This window comes from Mchenga conophoros, linkage group LG7 (genome assembly GCF_057382185.1).
Source record: "Mchenga conophoros isolate Kocher_MC1m ecotype Shallow Benthic linkage group LG7, M_conophoros_male_GT1.1, whole genome shotgun sequence".
Lineage (NCBI taxonomy): Eukaryota > Metazoa > Chordata > Actinopteri > Cichliformes > Cichlidae > Mchenga > Mchenga conophoros.
Genome location: NC_140532.1, coordinates 19,860,921 through 19,883,247, shown reverse-complemented (window position 1 = coordinate 19,883,247; position 22,327 = coordinate 19,860,921). Strand labels below are relative to the sequence as shown.

At 38.1% G+C, this 22,327-nt stretch overlaps 2 protein-coding genes across 3 annotated transcripts; both read left to right on the top strand.

Moving 5' to 3' along the window:
* Nucleotides 1-1,685: 1,685 nt before the first annotated feature.
* Nucleotides 1,686-13,768, top strand: LOC146570027 (forkhead box protein P4-like). Of its 2 annotated transcripts, XM_085282796.1 has the most exons (15): nucleotides 1,686-2,424; nucleotides 4,349-4,453; nucleotides 5,639-5,719; nucleotides 6,165-6,276; nucleotides 6,521-6,698; nucleotides 7,150-7,254; nucleotides 7,941-8,028; nucleotides 8,990-9,121; nucleotides 9,856-10,039; nucleotides 10,131-10,201; nucleotides 11,461-11,562; nucleotides 11,670-11,791; nucleotides 12,391-12,460; nucleotides 12,545-12,675; nucleotides 12,766-13,768. In XM_085282796.1, exons 1-15 carry the CDS (start codon nucleotides 2,257-2,259, stop codon nucleotides 12,893-12,895), a joined length of 1,779 nt encoding a protein of 592 aa, XP_085138922.1. In that variant the 5' UTR covers nucleotides 1,686-2,256; the 3' UTR covers nucleotides 12,896-13,768. The 2 variants fall into 2 exon arrangements, with proteins under 2 accessions (XP_085138922.1, XP_085138923.1); XM_085282797.1 differs by lacking the exon at nucleotides 1,686-2,424 and having other exon boundaries at nucleotides 4,295-4,453.
* Nucleotides 13,769-15,779: 2,011 nt separating this feature from the next.
* On the top strand, nucleotides 15,780-22,327 carry LOC146570026 (uncharacterized). The gene is made up of 4 exons (XM_085282790.1): nucleotides 15,780-15,898; nucleotides 16,413-16,502; nucleotides 16,758-16,994; nucleotides 21,105-22,327. Exons 1-4 carry the CDS (start codon nucleotides 15,838-15,840, stop codon nucleotides 21,374-21,376), a joined length of 660 nt encoding a protein of 219 aa, XP_085138916.1. The 5' UTR covers nucleotides 15,780-15,837; the 3' UTR covers nucleotides 21,377-22,327.

The window sequence follows — 22,327 nt, the reverse complement described above, 5'->3', positions numbered from 1 at the left end:
AAAATGAGGGGACCTCATCACATTATGAGCCTTAGTGCATCACAGTGGGTTGGTTGCTGAACTGAAAGAGAGTCACACACAATCAAGGCTAGGACACCACCACCCTTTAGGTTTCCAGTCTCCAGTTGTGAAAGAGTGAAACAGTAAAAGAGTTTAGAAAAACAAAAACAAATAAAAGAACTCGTTTCAAATCCCTAAATGATTTTATAATGAAACAGAACAAGCTGGAGGCAGAACAAATATAAGATGTGAATACACACGACACTAGTAGTATTTAATGATGTATTGACTTTTAATTCCATGGTGTTTTCCAACTGTTATTATATCCATATTATGATTTTGATACTTAATTGCTTGTAAGGTGTCCTTGAGTGTCTTGAAAGGTGCCTATATATAAAAAACACATTATTACCTTTTTCATCCAAATTGGAAGGCAGGTAAATATTAATCCAGTAGGTGGCAGAAAGTTACCTTGGTAACAATATACACAAGTCAGTCATTACCTGCTATGAAGTCTAATCTTGTACTTTTTGTGAAGATGTACAAGTCCATTTCCCTCAGCTGTTACTTCTGTGAATATACACGATGTAAAAGGCTTCTTTTTAACACGTTTTATTGTGCATTATTGCTATAAATATTTTTTAAGCTAACACATTAATTCTTTGTCTGGATTATTTGAGGGGAAACTAAAGGTTTCTGAGCCTTTCCTTGCGATCCCTCATACCAACAAGAGATAAATTACAAGGACGTGGCTGTCTGGCCTTTAGTCCTCACCCTCGTCGAGGACGTTTATATGATAAAGGTGGCACGCTGAGAGTAAACATTTTTTTAAAATAAATCCATAATGATTGTGCAGAACTGTCTTCCACAAAGTTTATTTTGTCTCAGACATGTCGAGAGTTATTCAAAGTGTTATTTGTCAGTTTGTCAGCTGCGTGTCTGCACTCTAGGGTATACTGCATTCATCAGCAGGCTAAATTAAACACTTCTATTTGTTTTTATGTACTGCTGTGTTTTGTTTTTTTTTTAAAAAAAATTTCAAATGTGCAGATGCAACTGTAAATAGCTCTTTGATAAGAGTTTGACAGTTGTGTGGTTAGAGAGCCCTTTTTTCAGACGTCTTAGATACTGAATATCTAAATAAAGTAAAACTATACTTGTCTTCTCTAAGAAATGTAAAAAGGACTCTTTGTTTTTCATTTAAGGCAATAAATGATGTGTGTTAGGGGGCGTTTTGCTTATTGCACTGTGCACATCTATGAATATCTCAAAGAAAAATAGTGTCAGGATTAAAAAAAAACAGGTAGCTGGGAAGCACAACGCTGTGTGTGCTGTATGCACTAATGTGAATAATACATGTTCTATAAATGTTTGTATTCTTACAATGTAAATGACATTAATCAATTCAAATTTTAAGAGGAGATTTTTTACATTGCAGGAGACTTTTGCCGGCACTTTTATGTTTTAAATATATTTGTAGCGCCGGCTGATTTTATAATATTGTTTTTCCTGCTCACAGTGCTGTGACTCCTCCCCTCGAGGTAGTCACACAACTCCATCAGTTATCTCTCATCCACACTCCAAACTGCCTAGTTGAAGACACCAACTCTTCTTGGCTGCTCTGAATTCAGCTGTTCACCTTAACGGTACGAAGCTTTTGTTCGTTTTCAGTAGGAGAGCTTAGATTGTACTTCCTGTGCATTTCAGGACTTTATATGAAAACTTAAAGTCATGTTTTATGTAACAGGATATGTGTTTAAACTATTGTTAGGGAGCTTTTTATTAGCTTTGCCTTTGTGCAGTGGTAAGATATGTTGACTAATTTTCTTTAATGCCTATACATGTTATAATCTATAGATCGATTTTCTGGATACATCCGGTTACAATCAATCATTCTGACTTTTGATGGTATTAAATGATTAAACCTTACAGGGTATTATCGTTTAAATGTTAGGAAGTCAATAACAGGTCAAAAAAAGCATGCACTGATGTTTTTTATGATTGGCATTCATTAAAATTGTTGAAATCTTTACTTGAAAGTCAAAAATGTATCTATATTTTTTTTGTCAGCAGTCCTCTAAATATTATCTGCAGCATATTTCAGCCTATTTTAGGCCTTCCTTGAAACATTTTATTTTTGTTTTGGTTGTAAGAATATTTTTTAATTAGATTTTCTTTGTCCTGTCTTTGAGATTTTCTTTTTTTCAAATAGCAGTAGAAGTTTGCAGCTTACATCTTTGATAACCAGCTTCTTTTATGATGTTAGCTGAGATGCCAGAGTCCCCTCTCAGTCCCACAACAGCCCGTCAAAACCCAGCCAGCAGCCTCCTCAGTCACACAGACAGTAGTGGAGGGGAAAGAGTCGCTAATGGGAACGCTGGCACTCTGAGTGGCGACGACTGGCAGACTCTTCAGCATAAACAGGTACGTGTGTGTCCTGCTACTCCTTCATCGTGCCCCTCATCCTCCTTTTCTTCATCCTTCAGCTCTTTCCTCTCCTTCATAAGTGGAAAACAGAACACTCTTCCTCAAACAGATGTCAAGAGAGAAATACCCCATGGCCTCATATTGGATATCCTCTGGCAGGACACGAAACCCAGAGCTCACGGCTCTGTTGACAGTGACAAAGATTTCATATGAGATCTGAGGGGAGCGGGGAGTTGACACACAGAATTCTTGTTTGTCCTTCGTTATTAGCTTGTGAGTCAGAGCCAGGGAGGAATAATTGTGCACAGACCTAGGTCAAACAGATGCAAGTGAACGGCAAATAAGCATGGCCCAACACAATTTTATGGTTGTCTCTTGCAATTCCATCCCTGGTAATCTTAATCTAAGGGATCAATGAAACAACTGAGATAATTAGCGGCCAGCAACAGCGCTTCCTCCAGTCCGTCCTGTCATCTTGTCACTTTTGTTCTGTTCTATTCTCCTAATTCACTTTCTAAATCTGGACTTCAACTGCATGGTGTTAATATTTAAAGATCCTATTTTTTGGTGGGGGGGGGGGGGGGGGGGGTATTTTCAGCTGACATAATAACTTTACCCTTTACCCAGATTCTGGTCTTCAGAATTTAATAATGACTTGTGATATGAATATTTTTTTTTCAATCTGAAAACCCTAAAAATATTACAAATAAGGACTATTCATGTAGAAAACTGTTTTTTTTCCTTTGATAATAAAAGGCAGGGACCTTCATCTTCAATGCATTTCTTTCTTACCTGTATCCAGGCTGCACGCAGCAAATGGATGCACGGTGATTTGTAAAGTGCGATAATGAAGCCAGCTGCACCTACATGCAAAAGAACATTCGGGGAGAACAAAAAAAGTTTGACACATATATTTGTCAGTCTTGTCTTAAACTTTTATATTTTTAAAAACGTGGCATAACCACCGTGTGGTTTGTGTTTTTTTGGGGTGTGGTAGTTGAACTTTTTTAAAGCTTATTTTTTTCTTTGCTAATTTTGGTAAAGCGTCTTTGTCCTCCCCCTGGTTTTTGAGAAAGTATGTCTACATAATCTTGATGGTTGATTTAACTTCTGCCAATCAACCAGTAAATTAAAAGGCCAGCTGTTTCAGCACTAAATAAGACCACTGCACCTCCTTCCTTCCTTGTTCTTCATGTAATGCCTATTGCTCTTAACTTTCTCAGTCTGGTTGAACACAGGGGGCAACATCTCAATGGACTGATGGGTGGAAAAATTACAAACTTGAAGTCCTTGGTGCATTCTTTCATTACATCCTGCAGGCTGCTGAGATATTACTTCAATATGACAGCTTTACCAAACCCAAAGAACAGCTTTAGTCTTTATATAATGGTTGATGTTTTATATATAGATAAGGAAACCACATACTGCAAAATTCAAATAAATTATATTTTCCCCAACAATCATTTAGTAGCACCTTTTTTATGTGTTGTTTGTAATACAACATGTGGAATATGCATGTTGTTGTTTCTTAATGCAGTCATGGTAATTGCTGTAGGCTCTGTGTGACTACAAAGGGAGACAATAGCCTTGTTATTTGTCACCCTATCAGTGACAGCGCAGATCAGTTATTATTCTGGGAGTGTTTGCCTTTATTAATACCCATACACTTCTATTAGGAGCCACAACAAGCGTGAAATTGTGTTGCTAATTAACTGGTCAGCCTATCTCCAGTCTCATTTTGGGTCAGTGACACAATCCAGCATGATGATGTTCACAAAAGGTTGACAACACTGTTGTGTAATTGGAAAGATTCCCATTTGATGGTTATTACTGTTTATCACCTGACACTCTGTCTCAGTTATTGTTTTGACTGCACTCCTGACTGTCCTTTAAAATGTTGTCCTTCCTCTTCTTCTTTGAGGTCTTTCTTGCTATGATGGCCCCTCAGCAGATTCAGCAGTTTCTGGCTCCCAGCCAGCTGCAGGCTCTGATCCACCAGAAGCAGCAAGCCCTTCTGCTTCATCAGGTATTTGCACAGTTAACATATATACATGTCAGGGTGGTGGTGTTTGATAAACATGACTTACATAACACAGCAAAGTTTGTAAATTGGCTACTATATTTGTTTATTTATTATTTGCATATACATATAATTATTATGATTGTTGTTAACTTAGCCTAGTTTACTAGCTAAGAGAAGTGACTTAGCTAGCAAGCGTTAAAAAACAACAAAACTCTTATCAATGGGAATTTATGACAATGAGAATACATTGTGGTTATAAGGTTAGATATTTGAGTTAATGTTACTGCAAAATGATTTAGACTGAGGCCGTGATTAACATGAGCTTAATGCTATCAAGGTGAGCTAATTTGTAAGCTAGTCATTCCAAAGCAAACTGGTGTTTCAAAGTCAACCAATCAACCAATATGTATAATAATAATAATAATAATAATAATAATAATAATAATAATAATACAATAACACAGCAGCTTACTAAATGTTATAATACATATCGTTAGCTTCATAGCATAAGTGCCTAAGTCATTGACTTAGTCAAATGACTTAGGCAATTATGCTATGAAGCTAACGATATTTAACATTAGATAAAGTGCAAAAGTGCTAGTGCTAGCACATTATGACTTATACTAGGAGAACCAAAAGGTATAATTATTAAAAACGCTTCTGGATTTTAACTCAACCTTTTCACTTACCTAGACTTTCTCCACTAAGGTTTAACTCCATCTCATTAAAGAGAATGTATTAATTTTGGCTTAGTACCATCATATCACCAAGATGTCAGTATTTAAAATGGCAATGTTAGCCTATGACCCCTTTCTTCTGTGGTTTCTGTTGTTGTTGCTTTGTTGTTATTTATTCTCCTCTTGTAGCAGGGAAACAACAAAGAATCATGATTTTTATAAAGAGTTTGCCTGGGTTAAAGTGTTTTAATGCTTAAGCACGCAGTCTTTGAACAGGTTTAATATCAGACAGCCTATACCCAGCTAGTGTGTCTGTAAATCTCTATCTTCAGTAAAAAAAACTTTTTGTCATTGTTTCCACCTTCTGTAATATACCAAATACTGAAATTGTACCACACACCTAAGATTGGCAACCATGAGGCAGCCTAAAATAAATAAAACAAACAAACATTTCTGCCAGTAGCAGTTATAAGTGTCTAAATGATCGTGATAATGCTACATTTTTTGATAGCATCACCTGAAAGAGTTCTACAAGAAGCAGCAACAACAGATTCAGCAGCTTCAGCAACAGTCCAGTAAGAAAATCAAAGAGGTAAGAGTCTCAGGCTACAATATTACACACCTATATATTTTTGGAGGATATCCTATTGTTGAAGATTGATACACATATCAAAAATAAATATTTATTACTTTTCCTTTCTCTGGTTGTAGAGATTAAAGTGAAATAATGAATGGATTTGGGCTTTTATTTTAAAAGAATTTTGACATCTGAGCTTGAACAGAAATAGTATGTGGATTTGGCCTTTTATTTTAAAATCATTTCAGCAACTGATAAAGTCATTAAACGTTATCATTAAATGGTGATATCACCTGACTTAAAATTACGCTCTTCCAGCCTTAAAAGCCCAGAATCGATATCTAAACATCTACCAGATGTGACCCTTAATGGACTGACTGGTCTCACTCTGGTATGGCAAAAGAGAGTGAGGGCAGTGTTTACTACCTCAGTAGAAATGCTTTCTTTCCCCATCCTCCAGCTCTCCTCTCCCCAGCTCGTCTTCCAGCAGCTCATCCAACTCCAGCAGCAGCAACAGCAGCAGCTCCTCCGGGCGCACAGACCAGCGCTGTCCTCTCCCGCTCTCTCTCCAGGTCACTCCTCTTTACATCTATTTCCAAAAGTTATACATTAACAAAAAGTTTCTTCAAATCAACTCTTTCATTTTGTGCATACTATGTGTTTTAAGTCATCATTTCGAGATTGAAGGAACAGCAGGGGCTCTGTATAATTAATGTACACTGAATAACAAATGCTACATCGCTAGAAAAATACACCACAGCTACTTTGCTATTTGCAGCAGTATTGATAGACTTTGTGTTTTCAATCATCTTTTAGCTTGTCTCAGCCCTGCAAAGATGCAGCAAGTATGGAAAGAGCTCACAATTGGAATGACTGAAGATAAAACCACAATAAAAGAGAATCGAGAATCTTCCGCTGGCAAAATAATGTCAGCAAAAGTCCCAGGGAGACAAGCCGATGACCAGCAGTCTGCCTGTCCTCACAGAGCTGAGAGGTAAGAGCCGTCTGTTCTCGCTGTAAGCAGCAGGAGGGCTCAGGTGACACTGCCTTTTTTCTGTTAACATCAAAGACTTGTCATCTGTAGACATTTTTTTTTTCTCTCAAGGTGCGGGTGAGGAGATGTTTGCTTTTGAGACTTCACTTTTAATTCCCCTTGGGGACAATGTATTTTGTATTGTTTGTTTGCTTTGTGTTCTGCCACCTGAAGTGGATCAGCAAAGAAAAAGTTTACGTAACTGCAGTACACGTCCCGAATCAAAAGTAAATAGTTATCCTGTTTTTTGTGCTTTTTTTTTGTCAGTGCTCCCTGCCACCTCTCTCCTGTCATTTCTGCTACCTGAAAAGAAAACAAAACACTCTTATATCTGTTTTATTGCTGTTTTGTTGTTTGCCTGCTGTGGTTTCTTTAATCTTGACAGGCCCTTCTCTCTCTCTCTCTCGATCAGCACTGTTAAAGGTGATCACGCTGCCAAACACGCCCTCTTCGGTCACGGCGTGTGTAATTGGCCCGGTTGTGAGTCAGTCTGTGAAAACTTCAGCCAGTTTATCAAGTAGGTTTAAACAATCTTCACACTTTTAATTTTTGACATATAGCAGTGAAAACAAAGCAGCAGAATAACTGACATCTCTTAACCTCATCTTCAGATACTAATGGATAATATGTGAATTATGTAATCACATTTTTTTTAATGAAATGGATTACATTTGAAAAGACATAATTAGGTAATAGCTCCACTGTTATGGATTTGCTTTTTTCATTTTGATTACTTCTTTCAAACTTTACAATTTTAAAATTATGATATTGATCAGCTTACAGTTAAATATGTTAAATATTATGTTAGTTATGTTACTTTGTGAAAAACAAAAAATCTGGTTATTTAAAACTAAAATTAGAAATTAACACGATTTTATTGTTTGTGTTGCTTGTTTGTTTGTTTACTGTTCACTCAAAACCAAAACGAACATTGAGACATGAGAATAACAATATAAATAAACTTAAACTTTCTTTCTGCAAATATTGTAAAATCCTTTACTTCATAACCACACAGCTGATTTGAGTTTGATTTATTTTTGTTTAGATACTTACTGTTGTTGTTATAGCCCTTAACATTCACTTCATCATCAGTGTGGGTCTAAATGTTGTTTTATCCACAGTATTTGATAAGAGATAAAAGATTCTTCCTCTACTTCTACATTTAAAAAAAATCTCCTAACATATTTGCTCTATTTGTTTCAGGCACATAAGCAGTGAACACACTCTGGATGACAGAAGTACAGCCCAGTGCAGAGTCCAGATGCAGGTGGTTCAGCAGCTTGACCTTCAGGTAGGGACTCTTAACTTATAAGTATCACTGACAGAAAAGGAAGCAGCGATGCTTGAATTATGTCCGATTTATTGAAACTTGCACAGTGTTAAGATGTTCTCAAGGTCAACATTGATTTTATCATTTTATGTGCAATTTCCAACTGAGGTCTACAAACCAGAAGCACGAGTGTTCATAAATCCAGACTTAAAGTAGAGGAGCTAGAGCCTTTTCAGCAGTGTTTCAGCTGCCCACGTCTCTGTTGAAACTTATTGAAACTACTTATTCTTGCTTTCAGTTCTAGTTGAGCAGAGAACCCTAGCTTTTATACTTAATTGATTGTATTTGATGGTTTTTAGTATGTATTTGGTGACTGTTACGGATAAATGTGCATTTTGTATAACCTGTGCACTTTGGTGAGCTGAGTTCTTTTAAAATGTGCTGTAGGAATAAACTTTGACTTGACTTTCATAGCGTTCTTTCGGTGCTTCGCACGTTACAATAACCTCTAAATTGTTATGGATCATGTGGGGGATTAGTTGCTACGTCCTCAAAATGTGTAATATTCTATAGACTGAATGATGAACTGAGATGATGATACAGTCATAATTTAAAACATGGGTGATACCTGATATTATGCATGAGATAAGAGGATTTTTCTGTATACTTTATATATGCCCAACCCAACCAAGAAAAAAAAAGTTTATATTTGGAGCAAGGCTTGTCTGCAGTCACTTCAAACAAGAAACACTTGATTAATTTCTCCAATGCTCGACTATCTAGAAACCTTTCTGTTTATGCTAAATCCTCATGCAACATTCAGCCCCTGCTGTGCTTTTCCTGGTGTTTGACACAGAACGAACGCTTTCTTCCAGAGATCTGTCAGGTTCACAGCCTTCCATTTCAATAACCTCTGTCTGGTGATTACAATGTGACACCATCCACTACAATTTCCGCTTCCTTTCTTCATCTCCACTTACAGCTCTGCAAAGAACGGCAGCGTCTGCAGGCAATGATGGCTCACCTGCATCTGCCATCTTTAGAAGCTCAATCGCTCTCGGCGCCTGCACAGTCGCCACAGTCCGACACGGCTGCTGACCCGTGCGGCCCGCAGGTAGGCAGCGTTCAGTAATAGCTGCGCGAACAACACAGGTCGAGTAAATGAGCCGTGATATTTACGGCGTTACGGGGGGGAAACTCCAAATATGTGGAGAAAACAGCACATCTGGCTTCACCCTCATCTCTTCTAGCGCTGATGAAGATACTGCCAGGCTGTAATTGACTTGTTGAACTTTTACAGTTGAATGAGTTGCAAAAGCAAGCTGACATTTCCTTAGGAACAAAAAAATCCCCAAAACACAGCACTGAGGCAATGCTATGTGTGATGAGGGTCCTGGTAAGAAATATTTTATCAAATTGAAACACAAATTCATTTTTTGAAAAAGTTTACAAAGCACCTTTTGACTATGGCTCTAATTTGATCTTTGCTCTTTTACTTTGCGGAGCCCTCGGTGCTTTTTCAAAGCGAGGACGCTAAATGTACAGAGCGCTTCCTCTCCTCTCTGTGTCCAGCTGTTGGCACAGACGTGCTGTGATAATGTGGGAGCTAATCATTTGTTAATCTTGCAAATATTGCGCCATAATCACAACACCCACCAAACAATTTCACCCTATAATTAACAATAATTGGCTTCCTCCTTATTGTGACATTAGAGGAATCACCTCTGAAGAGGCAAATCCAATCGCTCCGTTACGCCCTGTTATGAATCTCCCACTCTGTTTTGTTTCCCTGTCAGAGTGTTCGCTGCTCTCGATCCTTTGTTAACTTCTTGCTTTTGTCACTCTCAGCTCACTTCAGTCACCAACAGCTTACCCTCGCTGAGACCATCAGACCCAGCCCAGGTGTCCCCTCGACCTCTAGATCCTGTTGGCACTCCATCCCAGGGGTGTGAGAAAGAGTTCCCCTCTCACACGTCAGGCGTTGGGCCAATCAGACGTCGTAATCACCCTCTGGTCTACTCGCTGTCTTCAGGTGACGTGTAACCTGGCCACTTGACACACAGCAGCTCATTCCAGATTTTTCACTTTGCTTTTTCTTTATTCTGCTTTTTTTCTTGTTTCAGAAAATGAATATGAGCTTTACAAAAACACTGATCTCAGACCACCTTTCACCTATGCCACACTGATTCGACAGGTATGACAGGTTTTTTTAAACTTTCTATTCGCCTTCTTTTATTTTGTATTTGCTGGTCCCGTATTAATGGATAAACAACGTTTTCATGGAATCTCTATGTTGCATATTGATTTGAATAACTTGATTCAAGTGATACAATTTTCAATCCGTGTTTGAAGTTTTTATCAAGTTAAATATGCATGTTTTCCTGTTGTTTTAGTAGTCAGCTGGTTTTAGAGCGTGAATATGGAAAAACTGACATGAGGTCTTTTTACAACTGATTAATAAGTAAAAATAGTTTACACATGACTCACTAGTTAACTGTAAGACAGAATAATGTTATAAAACAGAATAAAACATTTAATTTTCAATATTTTTATCCACCTGACATCAAAAAAATGTGCTTGTTTGTGTTTTTTCTTTTTATATCTTTTATATATTTAACCTCGGTTTGTATATGTAAGTTTAGAAATTTTGTTTTGTTTGTTTGTGTGTGTGTGTAAAAGATTGTATTAGGTTGATGTTTGTATATTAAATGTCATATATGTGTATGTAGTTAACCAATGCATTTACATTTTTGATGTCTCGTGTGGAGTCGCAGTGTGTTATATGTTGTTTTGCTGTTGCACAAAATGTAAAAACTGTGCAAGTACACTTTAACTACGTCGATAAAATAAGTGTGAAGAAGAATCATTAACTGAGTAAAAAAAACAGGATAGAAATGATTAAGCACAATAAAAAATACAATAAAGTAAGTAAATAAAAAGAAGGAAGTAATTGCCTACTTCAATTAAGAGTCCAATTAAAGGTCGGTTTTACATTTCTGTTTGGAGCTTGGAGTGTAAAAGTTCCCTCACCAAAGGCATTGCGTCCTGCGCTTTGGAGCAACTAACAGACTCATGCCAGAGAATCCGAGCAGTCATACAAGCTCATACTTTGTAACCACGTGAGACATCTAATAGATCACAGGGTGCTTCAAAAACATCTGGAAGCAGTAAATGTCAGGAGTCTCCTTCTGGTCCAGATACATGCTCACCTGCAGGGTTGTGAAATATCTGTAATTGATTTTTTTTTAACATTTTCGTAGCATTAAAGCGTGAATCTTGATAGAAAAACATGCATCTGTTTCTACTATAGCATTATTTTTGCAGAATTGGCGATTCCTTAAATTTAAACAAACACAAAAGCCGTATCTTTGTTCCTTGCCTTCGATAAACTAGTGAAGGCTTTAATTTGATCCTGTATTGTGCTACAGTGTATTATTTCCTTTCCATCTACAGGCTATCATGGAAACATCAGACATGCAACTAACCCTCAACGAGATATACAACTGGTTCACAAGGACATTTGCTTATTTCCGACGCAACGCCGCCACTTGGAAGGTATTCCACCTGCAGATGATTAACTCTGTATCCCACTGTGTGTCATACCCGATGCATGCTGCATGCATTCAGAAATATCTTCCTCACTCTGATTTCATCTGGATCAGAATGCGGTTCGACACAACTTGAGCCTGCACAAGTGTTTCGTGCGCGTGGAGAATGTGAAAGGTGCGGTGTGGACTGTGGATGAGGTGGAATACCAGAGGAGGCGATCCCAGAAGATCACAGGGTACAGTAGATCCTCCTAGTTTATCGCAGTGCCGCCATCAGGGTATCTGTACATATTTCATAAATATAATGATAATTAATTACACAATAATCAAAATATCACATTTTAATCACAAAACACAGCTTTAGCATGAGTAACCACAAACTTCTGCTGTTTGTAAATTCACAAATTTATATTCAACCTTATGGTCTACAGTGCTAAGTATCATCTATATTATAAAAACCAAAAGGAAAGGTTTAGTTTCCTTATTTTAAAGACAGACATCTCTGCAGGTGATTTATTTAAAACAGCTGAAAATTGCTGTGAAATATAAGGCGCAATATTAATGGAGACAAAAGTTACATTTTTAGCATTTCCAGGAATCACGGCTTTGAAATTTAAGTTGAAATCAATCCATAAATTCCAATCTGATCGCTCTCCTATATCACTCAAATCCGACGATGTTGACTTTGAAAAAATTCTCAAAAATCTTTACAATATGGATAAACGTGGTTGGAAAATTCAAAATTCCATTCAGTAGAGGCCCTTTACTCTTATTCATTTGTTAAATACATTATGAATTTTCATTGCTGTTATCTGTTATTTTCTATTATCTGCAGAAATCCATCACTGATGAAAAGTATTTCCTCCAGTGCAGGTTATGGAACCCTAATGAATTCTGGCTTGCAGGTGAGCCAATGCATTCTCAACGCAGGCGTGCTTACAGGTTGGGGGCGTGGCCACTCTTTCATTTATGCTCACTTTTCTTTTCAGACCGCACTGGCAGAGGCGTCACTGCCAGGACTCAAGAAAGACAACGTAAGAGGAAATTCAAAGAGTGAAATACAAAGGAGCAGCATGGCTGACAGCCACAGAAACCAAAACTTCTCTCCTCGTGTCCAGACGTGAGTTTAGCTTTGATATAAAATTCGCTCCAAAAAAATTTAGCGACATAACTCTGAAGTTTGATGTCTTTTCTATTTAACCTCTTACAGGCCGCTTTTCCTTGAAGACAAAGAGCTGAAGGTGAATGACCAAGGATGTCTGATACAGACAGTGAAACCAGTCAGCCTGCAGCCAGACATGAGTGAAAATGATGGAGGGCATTTGTTTGACCTTGAATGACTCTTTTATTGTTAAGAAAAGCAGTAAAATCAGCATTAAAACAATTTAGAATATTTTCTATTCATCAGCAAATGTAATAAAGTAAATTTAGCTTTGAGACAGATTATAGCAGCCTCAATTTCTCCTCAATTTCAGTCAAACAGCAAAAGAAAGCAGAATATAGTGCCACTTGTGGTCTCTGTGCTGGGAATACTTTTATCAAATATTTAAATATTGGACTATATATCTTAATAACAGTTATTATTCAAATATCAAACAGACATGTAACAAGTTGAGCATTTAAAGGTGACCGAGATTAGTCGCATTTCTTAGGATAATAGTATTTTTTGTTTGTTTGTTTGTTTTGTTTGACTTTCTAACGGACATCTTGCCAAGAAAATGGCAACAATTTAGAACAATTTGTGATTTTTCACCAAAAGCAACCCGTACGCTTTTGTATTAATTATTTATGATGATAGAAAATGTTTGTTGATAATGTTTGTTAATAGTTTGTGTCTCAAAGACACTTTTAAATAACTGAAAAGCATTCGTTGTGCACTGTTTCTTCTGTTTTCTCTGTTGTGATTATTGATAGAAAATATGGGATTTTCACAGGTCAGTTTTTTTTTTTAAATGAGGGTCTGTATACTGAAATAAAGGTTCTGTTTTTGTTATTGAGAACACGGTCTGTATAATGTGTGTAAAGATGTGTCAGTCTGTAGGCTTGTGTCCAACATTTAACAATAAAAATATATATAATAGTTTAATGTTGTATTTATAAGGCTGTGCAACATTATGCTTTTTCCTTCAGTTATCAACTTGCATACTTAAAAATGTAACACCCATGCGTCGGGTATTTTTAATGCTGATTTATACAAAGTTTAAAAAAAGGCAAATTTGTAGTGTCATGTTTGGATTTGTTTGACATGGTGCATGTACTTGTAACCTAAACACTGTGAGGTTTCTCCAAACCATTGTTTCAAAAAATGGCTGCAGCCCCTGTCAGTACAACCATAACATTTTAACATTACACTTTAATTTTTACATAAATTTCACAGTACTGCTAACTGTTTCAAAATTAGATAAAGCTAATTAAATTTCCATAAAGACAGTAAAATAACTTCTGCATTCACTTTCATCATGCTACCATACCCTGAAATAAGTGTTTTCTATATTACTATATGAATATATTATATTATATTTCTAAAGATCACCGATAAGAGGTCTCAGCTACAATCCCTGTTAAATTATTAGAAATTAAAATAATAAAATAAACACTCCCAACATTGTGTCATCAACTGATACACACCCTGAAGTGAAGCTGTGACTGTAGACTTCACAACCAAACACAGAACAAAAGGTTTTTCAGCTCCCTGTTTTGACTATTGTCAGTAATTGTCTTTGCTGATAACATGTTAGCTTTAGGTTTGCTGTTCCTTCTCAGGTCTTGCTTTGATTTGCTGTCAGCCTATTAGATGACATTTTCTTCTGATTGCCTCCGTGCCGTGTGCGTACTGACTGAAAGTTAGCATGGTGCTAGACAACTTCAACAGCTTCACTTATGTGTTGCTTTGATGTGCCATATACTCACTGCGAGGCGGGCCAGTCAGCATGTTTTTTAATGTAGCACTTTTGACAGCACTTAATCAACAGCCCCTCCAAAAAGGCCGGTCTCTGTTCATCTTCTCATCAGTGGGTAATAATGATGCTGCCGCACATGTGCTCGTTCTGTTCGCGACGTTCTCTTCTGCGGGAAAAACAATATCTCCACATGCAAAGATTTAAATGTATTTAAACTACTTATTACTGATTTCATCTTTTAAATCCAACGATGCAATGATGTGGCAAATCTTTACATACCAGAAACTGTCAAGCTCAATTTTCAAGTCAAGTTTAAGCAATTTGTTTTTATTTTAGTCTAAATTGATCTTGTGAGCCAGAAATGTAAAATCTTTGGAATGTCTGAATTTTAAAAAGTTTTCTTTTGGTGTGAAAAGAAAAAGTAAAAGGATATTCTCAAAATGAATCTAATTAACCATCTCTTAACAAATAAGTTAAACAGCTGAAAAAAAAAATCACCATTCAGAAATGATGCCAGACATTTACACACTGATTTTACACACTGATTGCATCTAAAGTCATTAAAAAGAAACTTAACGTCATAAAAATGTTCTGAGCAGGTTCTTGGCTTAACCACCTTATTGGTAATTATTAAAACCCCTGGTCCTGATGAAATGAATGATTCGAGATTAAAAAAGAAAAACAAAGCTGGCAGCTTTAACGCTCTGTTTCTCCACAGAAGCTCTTAGGATTAAAACAAGCATGTCAGGCTCAGGACTGAATGTTGGCTCGTCAATGACAAATGTTGACTTTTAACTCTGTTCTTTTTACATTTTAAGGTATTTGAACAATTGTGAAAGGCAAACAGTAATGCACAAAACAGGAAAATATCCTGCTTTATGGCACACATAAAAATATGACTTTTCTTGAAATTAGTGGCATCTTCTCATCTCACATGGGAAATATTACTATGTTATGCATACTAAAAGCTAGACAGCAGACAACTTTTATCGGTTTGGCTTGTGTGAGAAAGAGGGAAGAGAACATACACAATATTCAGCTGACACACTCATGGGGTATGTGTCTCCATTGTGTTAGGTGACTAAAAGCAGAACAGAGAAAGCAACTTGAAGTCACTCAGCAAGGCCTCGGCCTTCTTTGTGCTCTGTGATCAGCAATGTTTGGCACAGCCGCTCTGTTGGGAAGGGGATTGTTATTAACTCACAACAAAACACACACACAAAGAGCACAGCTAAAAGCCTCCTGAGCGGTGACTCATGTCGGCATGTTGGGTGTTGGTGGAGGTTTCCTGACCCTTTGGTGTGGACAGAAGCCAGAGGGTGAAGGAGGAGATCGAGTGAACAAAGCGTAAGAAGGATCCTGAGCAGTCATGTACACCAGACATGTTACCAGGAGAGCACTTATCTGTGGATGGGGAGGAGCAAAAAACAAGCCAGACTAAAGGTAAGTGCAGATGATGTGATGTAAAAACAAATAATTCCAGTAATTTAGAGTTATGTTAATAGGATTAAGGACGGATTATTTGATGGACATTGACAAAAGTCTCGCTCTTTTTCCTAATTAGCATATGTAAACAATGGTGTCATTTTTAAGAAATCACGAGAAATGGGTGGGTGTGAGGGTGGAGGTGCAAGATTTTATAGGTTTTCTCAACCAATACAGAAACAAGGACCAACATTTGGTTCCTCTGTTCACTATTTGTAAGGATTTCTATTTTTCCGTATTTAAAGGTTTTAGTGTTTCTCCACAACAAAATGGGCAAAGGGTCAAAAGCTTTTTGGACACAATAAAGCAACATGGGACAGCAATAAGAGCTCGCAACTTAAGAGGTTTCCATTATATTTGTTAAATATCGCAATATTCTGGCAAATATATAAGAGCTGAGTGCATTCACGATAGAGCTTCTTGCCTTTTTACCAACTCAACATCTAACTTGTCTTTCTTTTTGTGTCTCAAGGTAGCACGTCTCTAAAATCAGCCCAGGAAATCCTTTCAGTGGGTGACCCTGTTAGCAGAGGAAATACCATCACCACTGATCTTATCAGCTGTAAGTGGAAACAAAGAGACCTGCGAAGCATTATTAATACAGTTACAAAAATGTATTGTTACTCTGACTGATCAGGTTATTTAGAAGGTGTAAACTAAGAAATTTCCTCTTTAATTCACATTGTAATTAATCATTGAAATACTTAATCAAATTATAACTAATGATAAAGACAGACATATAACAACATGTGCCAGAAAACTGTTTCATCCGGCATTTAGTTGCAACGATCTCACGAGCTGATCCTTCCATTTCCAGCTCAGCCTCTGCCTGCTGTTTCTCCACCAGCAGAGGCCTCACAGGAGGCAGCAGCATTTAAGAAACGTACATATGACCACCAGCAGAAGCCCGAGTGTCCACGGTGTGGCCTCACAGCTCCAGATGACAGACTGCCGGGCTCCAGGTTGTCAGTGCACAGCGGCAGCAGGAGCAGTAAAAGGAGAAAGGAGACAGGTGCTGCGGCTGGATCACACCAAACTGCGGCTACACCTGCTGGTAAGTTCTACAGTATGACTTGATTTACATAATGTAAAGAACAATGACGATGTGAACAGAAAGTACAAACTGTAACGTTTATTTTGATGCACACAGTAAGAAATTTTAATACGCTAGCAGATCAATGTTCCTTTCCAAGACAAGGCAAGTTCTGTATTTCGGGACTAAGACAATAATAACTGTGATATTAACATACACAATATCAAAAGTTATTACACAGTAAAAATATTCTTTTTTTTTTCTATATTACTGCTTCTATATGGTTATATTGTGACATCTGTCTGTTCTCACTTTTAATCTGAGGAATTGATTAAGCTAATAAACTGAGAACATACAGTTAAGTCAGGAAGAGTTTGATAGACACAATATACAGGGTGGGCCATTTATGGATACACCGTAATAACATGGGAATGGTTGGTGATATTAAAGTCCTGTTTGTGGCACATTAGTATATGTGAGGGGGTAAACTCCCCAAGATGGGTGGTGACCATGGTGCCCATTTAGAAGTCGGCCATCTTGGATACAACTTTTGTTTTTTTCAATAGGGAGAGGGCCATGTGACACATCAAACTTATTGGTAATGTCACAAGAAAAACAATGGTGTGCTTGGTTTCAACGTAACTTTATTCTTTCATGAGTTATTTACAAGTTTCTGACCACTTATAAAATGTGTTCAATGTGCTGCCCATTGTGTTGGATTGTCAATGCAACCCTCTTCTCCCACTCTTCACACACCGATAGCAACACCGCAGGAGAAATGCCAGCACAGGCATCCAGTATCCGTAGTTTCAGGTGCTGCACGTCTCGTATCTTCACACCATAGACAATTGCCTTCAGATGACCCCAAAGATAAAAGTCTAAGGAGGTCAGATCGGGAGACCTTGGGGCCATTCAACTGGCCCACAACGACCAATCCACTTTCTAGGAAACTGTTCATCTAGGAATGCTCGGACCTGGCACCCATAATGTGGTGGTGCATCATCTTGCTGGAAAAACTCAGGGAACATGCCAGCTTCAGTGCATAAAGAGGGAAACACATCATCATGTAGCAATTTCAAATATCCAGTGGCCTTTAGGCTTCCATTGATGAAGAATGGACCCACTATCGTTGTACCCCATATACCACACCAAACCATCACTTTTGTTGTTCCAACAGTCTTGGAGGGATCCATCCAATGTGGGTTAGTGTCAGACCAATAGCGGTGGTTTTGTTTGTTAACTTCACCATTCACATAAAAGTTTGCCTCATCACTGAACAAAATCTTCTGCGTGAACTGAGGGTCCTGTTCCAATTTTTGTTTTGCCCATTCTGCAAATTCTGTGCGCCGATCTGGGTCATCCTTGTTGAGATGCTGCAGTAGCTGGAGTTTGTAAGGGTGCCATTTGTGAGTAGCTAATATCCGCCGAAGGGATGTTCGACTAATGCCACTCTCAGTGACATGCGGCGAGTGCTACGCTGTGGGCTCTTGCTGAATGAAGCCACTGATGTTTCTTCATTAGTGACAGTTTTCTTGTGTCCACATTTTGGCAAATCCAACACTGAACCAGTTTCACGAAACTTAGCAAGCAGTTTGCTAACTGTAGCATGGGAGATGGGTGGTCTCGTAGGGTGTCTTGCATTGAAATCTGCTGCAATGACCCGGTTACTGCGTTCACCAGATATCAACACAATTTCGATCCGCTCCTCACGTGTTAACCTCTTCAACATGTCAATGGCTGTGAACAAAGAGAAACTTGTAAATAACTCATGAAAGAATAAAGTTACATTGAAACCAAGCGCACCATTGTTTTTCTTGTGACATTACCAATAAGTTTGATGTGTCACATGGCCCTCTTCTTATTGAAAAAACAAAAGTTGTTTCCAAGATGGCCGGCTTCTAAATGGCCACCATGGTCACCACCCATCTTGAGGAGTTTGCCCCCTCACATATACTAATGTGCCACAAACAGGACTTTAATATCACCAACCATTCCCATGTTATTACGGTGTATCCATATAAATGGCCCACCCTGTATATAAACTTTATTTACTTACCTACTTACTATTACCAAGTGAGTATTCACTCACCCATCCAAATGATTAAATTCACCTGTAACCCTCCATGGTCACAGGAAGTGTTGGTCAAGTTACTTGAAAATAGTAATTAGTTACTGATTACTTCTCCCAGAAAGTGATCCCCTTACTTTACTGATTACTTATTTTCTAAAGTAATTAGTTACTTTATTACTCAGTTACTTTTTAAAAACATGATACGCAACCTGAATACTTTATAGACCTTTCAGTCCAGTTCTATTTGTTTCTGCATAATCCATCATATAAAATGTAATCAAATGAAAAAGTCTGTTTTTAAAACTTGTTTTATTAGTTTTAATCTTTTAACTTTATGCATATTACATCAAGCAAAAATTAAATTATACAAAACATCCTTTGACTGGAAGAAACTTGTTTAACATTTAAACCTATTTTCTGTATATTCCAGCATCTAAAATAAAAAAATTTTTTGTGTTTACACTCATTCTTTCAAATAGATGCAAGTAAAACACACCAAAAAATAAATAAAATCAAAGATTCAGCAGCACTAAGTCTATTTTCACCTGTTTAGCAGGAGTGGGGCCAGTGGAGGTTTGCCAGGTGCTACAACAGTCATGTCAGTGGGAGGATCCGGGGCTTTCTCTATGAATTTCACATTCAGCGTGCTAGGTGCTTGCTCAGATTTGAAGTTTAATTTTTCGCTGCAGAAAGAGGTTTTCTTCCCACGTGTACAGCCGACGATAATGTTTTTGTCATTTTTTTGACAAAAGCATTTTTGCTTACATAAGTAAGAGTAATCTAATTAGTTTTTTGCAATAATAATACTTTGCTCATTACTTGAAAAAAGTAATCAGACTCCCAGTCTCTGGTCACAGGTGTATAAAGTCAAACAGCTAGGTATGCAGACTGCGTCTACAAACATTTGTGAAAGAATGGCTCGCTCTAAGAAGCTCTTAATGTTTAAGCACCTTTGTTTGGGATGATTTAAGAGTGGAGCCAGGCCTTCTCATCCAGCATCAGTGTCTGACCTCACAAATACAGTGAAGAACGAAAGAATGGCCCAAAATTCCCATAAACCCTCTCCTAAACCTTGTGGACAGCCTTCCCAGTGGAGTTGAAGCTGTTATAGCTGCAAAGGGTGGGCCTACATCACATTAAACCCTATGGTTGAAGAAAGGGATGGCAGTCAGGTTCATATGTGTGTGAAGGCAGCTGAGTGAATACTTTTGGCAATATAGCTTACATTCAAATGAGTTACCAAAGAAGATAAAAGTGACTCTTTCTATACAAATTTAGCTGTTTCAAGTTTTGCTGAAAGGCTTTGAAGCTGCACTTTCTCTTGTTTTCTCCAAGTGTGCAATGGGCCACTCCTTGTTTATCATTGTGTTCATGTTGTTATCTCTATGAAGTTACTCATTAAATCAATACAGTAGCCACAGATAATGCTCCGTTTTCATCTACGCACAAGTATTACCGTGAGTTATAGGTGGGGGGTGTATAATTCGGGCGGCTAAGCAGGAAAACGCTCAACCCCACTCCCCAGGGAATTCTGCCGCCTCCTTTTCATTTATTTCCTTCAGTAAACAGGATAAAACAGCTTGATTTGCATGATATCACATGCTATCCAGTCCGTGTGAGGATGAAAACATTAGCTTCGTAACAATACAACTGTTGGGATCGCGAGAGACGCCCTGTAACCCACTGGTGGGGTTAATGTATGCAATTTCATCTGCACCTAATTTAGGAAGCGGCACAATTATCATGTGACAGCTCCTTCCTAGTTGTTGTTCATCACTGGAAGCCCTCTGCGGCCTTTTTTATTTTCCCATGAGGACTGAACAAAGCTCTGTGATTAAGTAAACACAATCACACTTGATCATTGCAGCACAATAGTTTATCTTTCAACTTTCAGCTGCCACTGCAAACAAACATGTGAGAGATTAATTTAGGGTTAATAGAGTCGTTAATCCCAGTTTGTGATGGGATGCGGCAAGCTCTTAGAACACAACATGTTTGACCTCACGTGATGAACGTTGCTGAATCTGTTTTGTGTCTGATTTTGCGTGTGTTCTTTGCAGACACGTGCTTTCACCTGCTGCTGGCGTGCCTGTGGTGCCACTGCTCCGTGCTGCTCCTGGGTCTCCTGGAGGCTTGCTCATCATGCCTTCTCGCCCTCTGCTCCTCCTGCTGCCACGCGTGCACCCGCTGCTGTTCAGCCGTTCAGGAGGTTCCCATGGAGGAGCTCACCTGCCACGCCCACTGCCACTCCGTCTTGTTCGAGTCCTGCTGCGAGCCAACCGAGTGTCTCGAGTTTTGTCTGGAGTGTTGCGAAATCTGCCATCGCAGCTAGGACACTAAAGACTGTGGGCCAATAAGAGAAAGTAACACTAATGTTGGATTTATTAGTATACTGATGTTGGTTTTGATTAACTATCATTTTATTAACCGTGATGTAAACAGATGAGTAAATGTGAGATGTGATGAGTCAATATTTTTTCTCTGATTTGATGCTGCTTGTCTTAAGCGAATGAAATGTTCTTGGTATGCCAGATAAAAAAACAAAACAACGACAACAGTTGTGCAATTGGGAAAAAACAACAGTAAAAATGGGTTTCTTCGTGATATATTAGAAGTTGAATCAATGAAAAAGACCCAAGAGTCCTTTAGCTTAGGCTGGCATAAAGACTGAAATTTAGGGGACACCAGCATGGCTGCTGGCCACATTTAAAAGGGAACTCCTTCAACGACTTTGTACAGATCTTGGAGACTACCACTGCCGGTGTTGGAGTTGTAACTAATGCAATACATTACACATAACCTTTCCTTAAAGCTGCATTACTTTTATGTTGCCTAGTCCTTGCTGTAGGAAGTAATGTGTTACACTAGTCGTTACATTACTCTCCTAATTCTTTGTAAAATGACATGACGCACGTTGCAACATAACGACAAGTTAACAATATAAACCGCACACTAACACAAACACACCAACACCAATCCTAATAAGGACCGAGATACAACAACAGAAAGCAAAGTTGAAAACCAGCCCAAAGGACACTTCAGAGCGATCCCCGAAGCGAGTCTGTTTTAGAAACATGAACAGGTAGAAAGAAGTCTTTAACATCCTGCTGGGTTTTTTTTTTTTTTGCTAGCTTTGTGTTAACATCCGGTCTGCAGCAGGTTGCAAAGACCTGAAGTTCTTGTATCAATATTTTTGCTGCTGTTTCTGTCCTGAACTCAGTTTGCATGTCCCTAATGCTCTTATCCTTTCTTGAAATAAAAATAAAATCCATGTTCATATCTC

What these genes read in the sequence shown, in the direction of transcription:
- LOC146570026 (XM_085282790.1), top strand. Translation starts at nt 15,838, where the DNA reads ATGTTACCAGGAGAGCACTTATCTGTGGATGGGGAGGAGCAAAAAACA. An exon ending in CACCACTGATCTTATCAGCT is followed by an intron (nt 16,503 to 16,757) that starts GTAAGTGGAAAC and finishes TTCCATTTCCAG; the next exon opens with CTCAGCCTCTGCCTGCTGTT. An exon ending in AACTGCGGCTACACCTGCTG is followed by an intron (nt 16,995 to 21,104) that starts GTAAGTTCTACA and finishes TGTTCTTTGCAG; the next exon opens with ACACGTGCTTTCACCTGCTG.
- LOC146570027 (XM_085282796.1), top strand. Translation starts at nt 2,257, where the DNA reads ATGATGTTAGCTGAGATGCCAGAGTCCCCTCTCAGTCCCACAACAGCC. An exon ending in AACTTCAGCCAGTTTATCAA is followed by an intron (nt 7,255 to 7,940) that starts GTAGGTTTAAAC and finishes TATTTGTTTCAG; the next exon opens with GCACATAAGCAGTGAACACA. An exon ending in TAATGAATTCTGGCTTGCAG is followed by an intron (nt 12,461 to 12,544) that starts GTGAGCCAATGC and finishes TTTTCTTTTCAG; the next exon opens with ACCGCACTGGCAGAGGCGTC.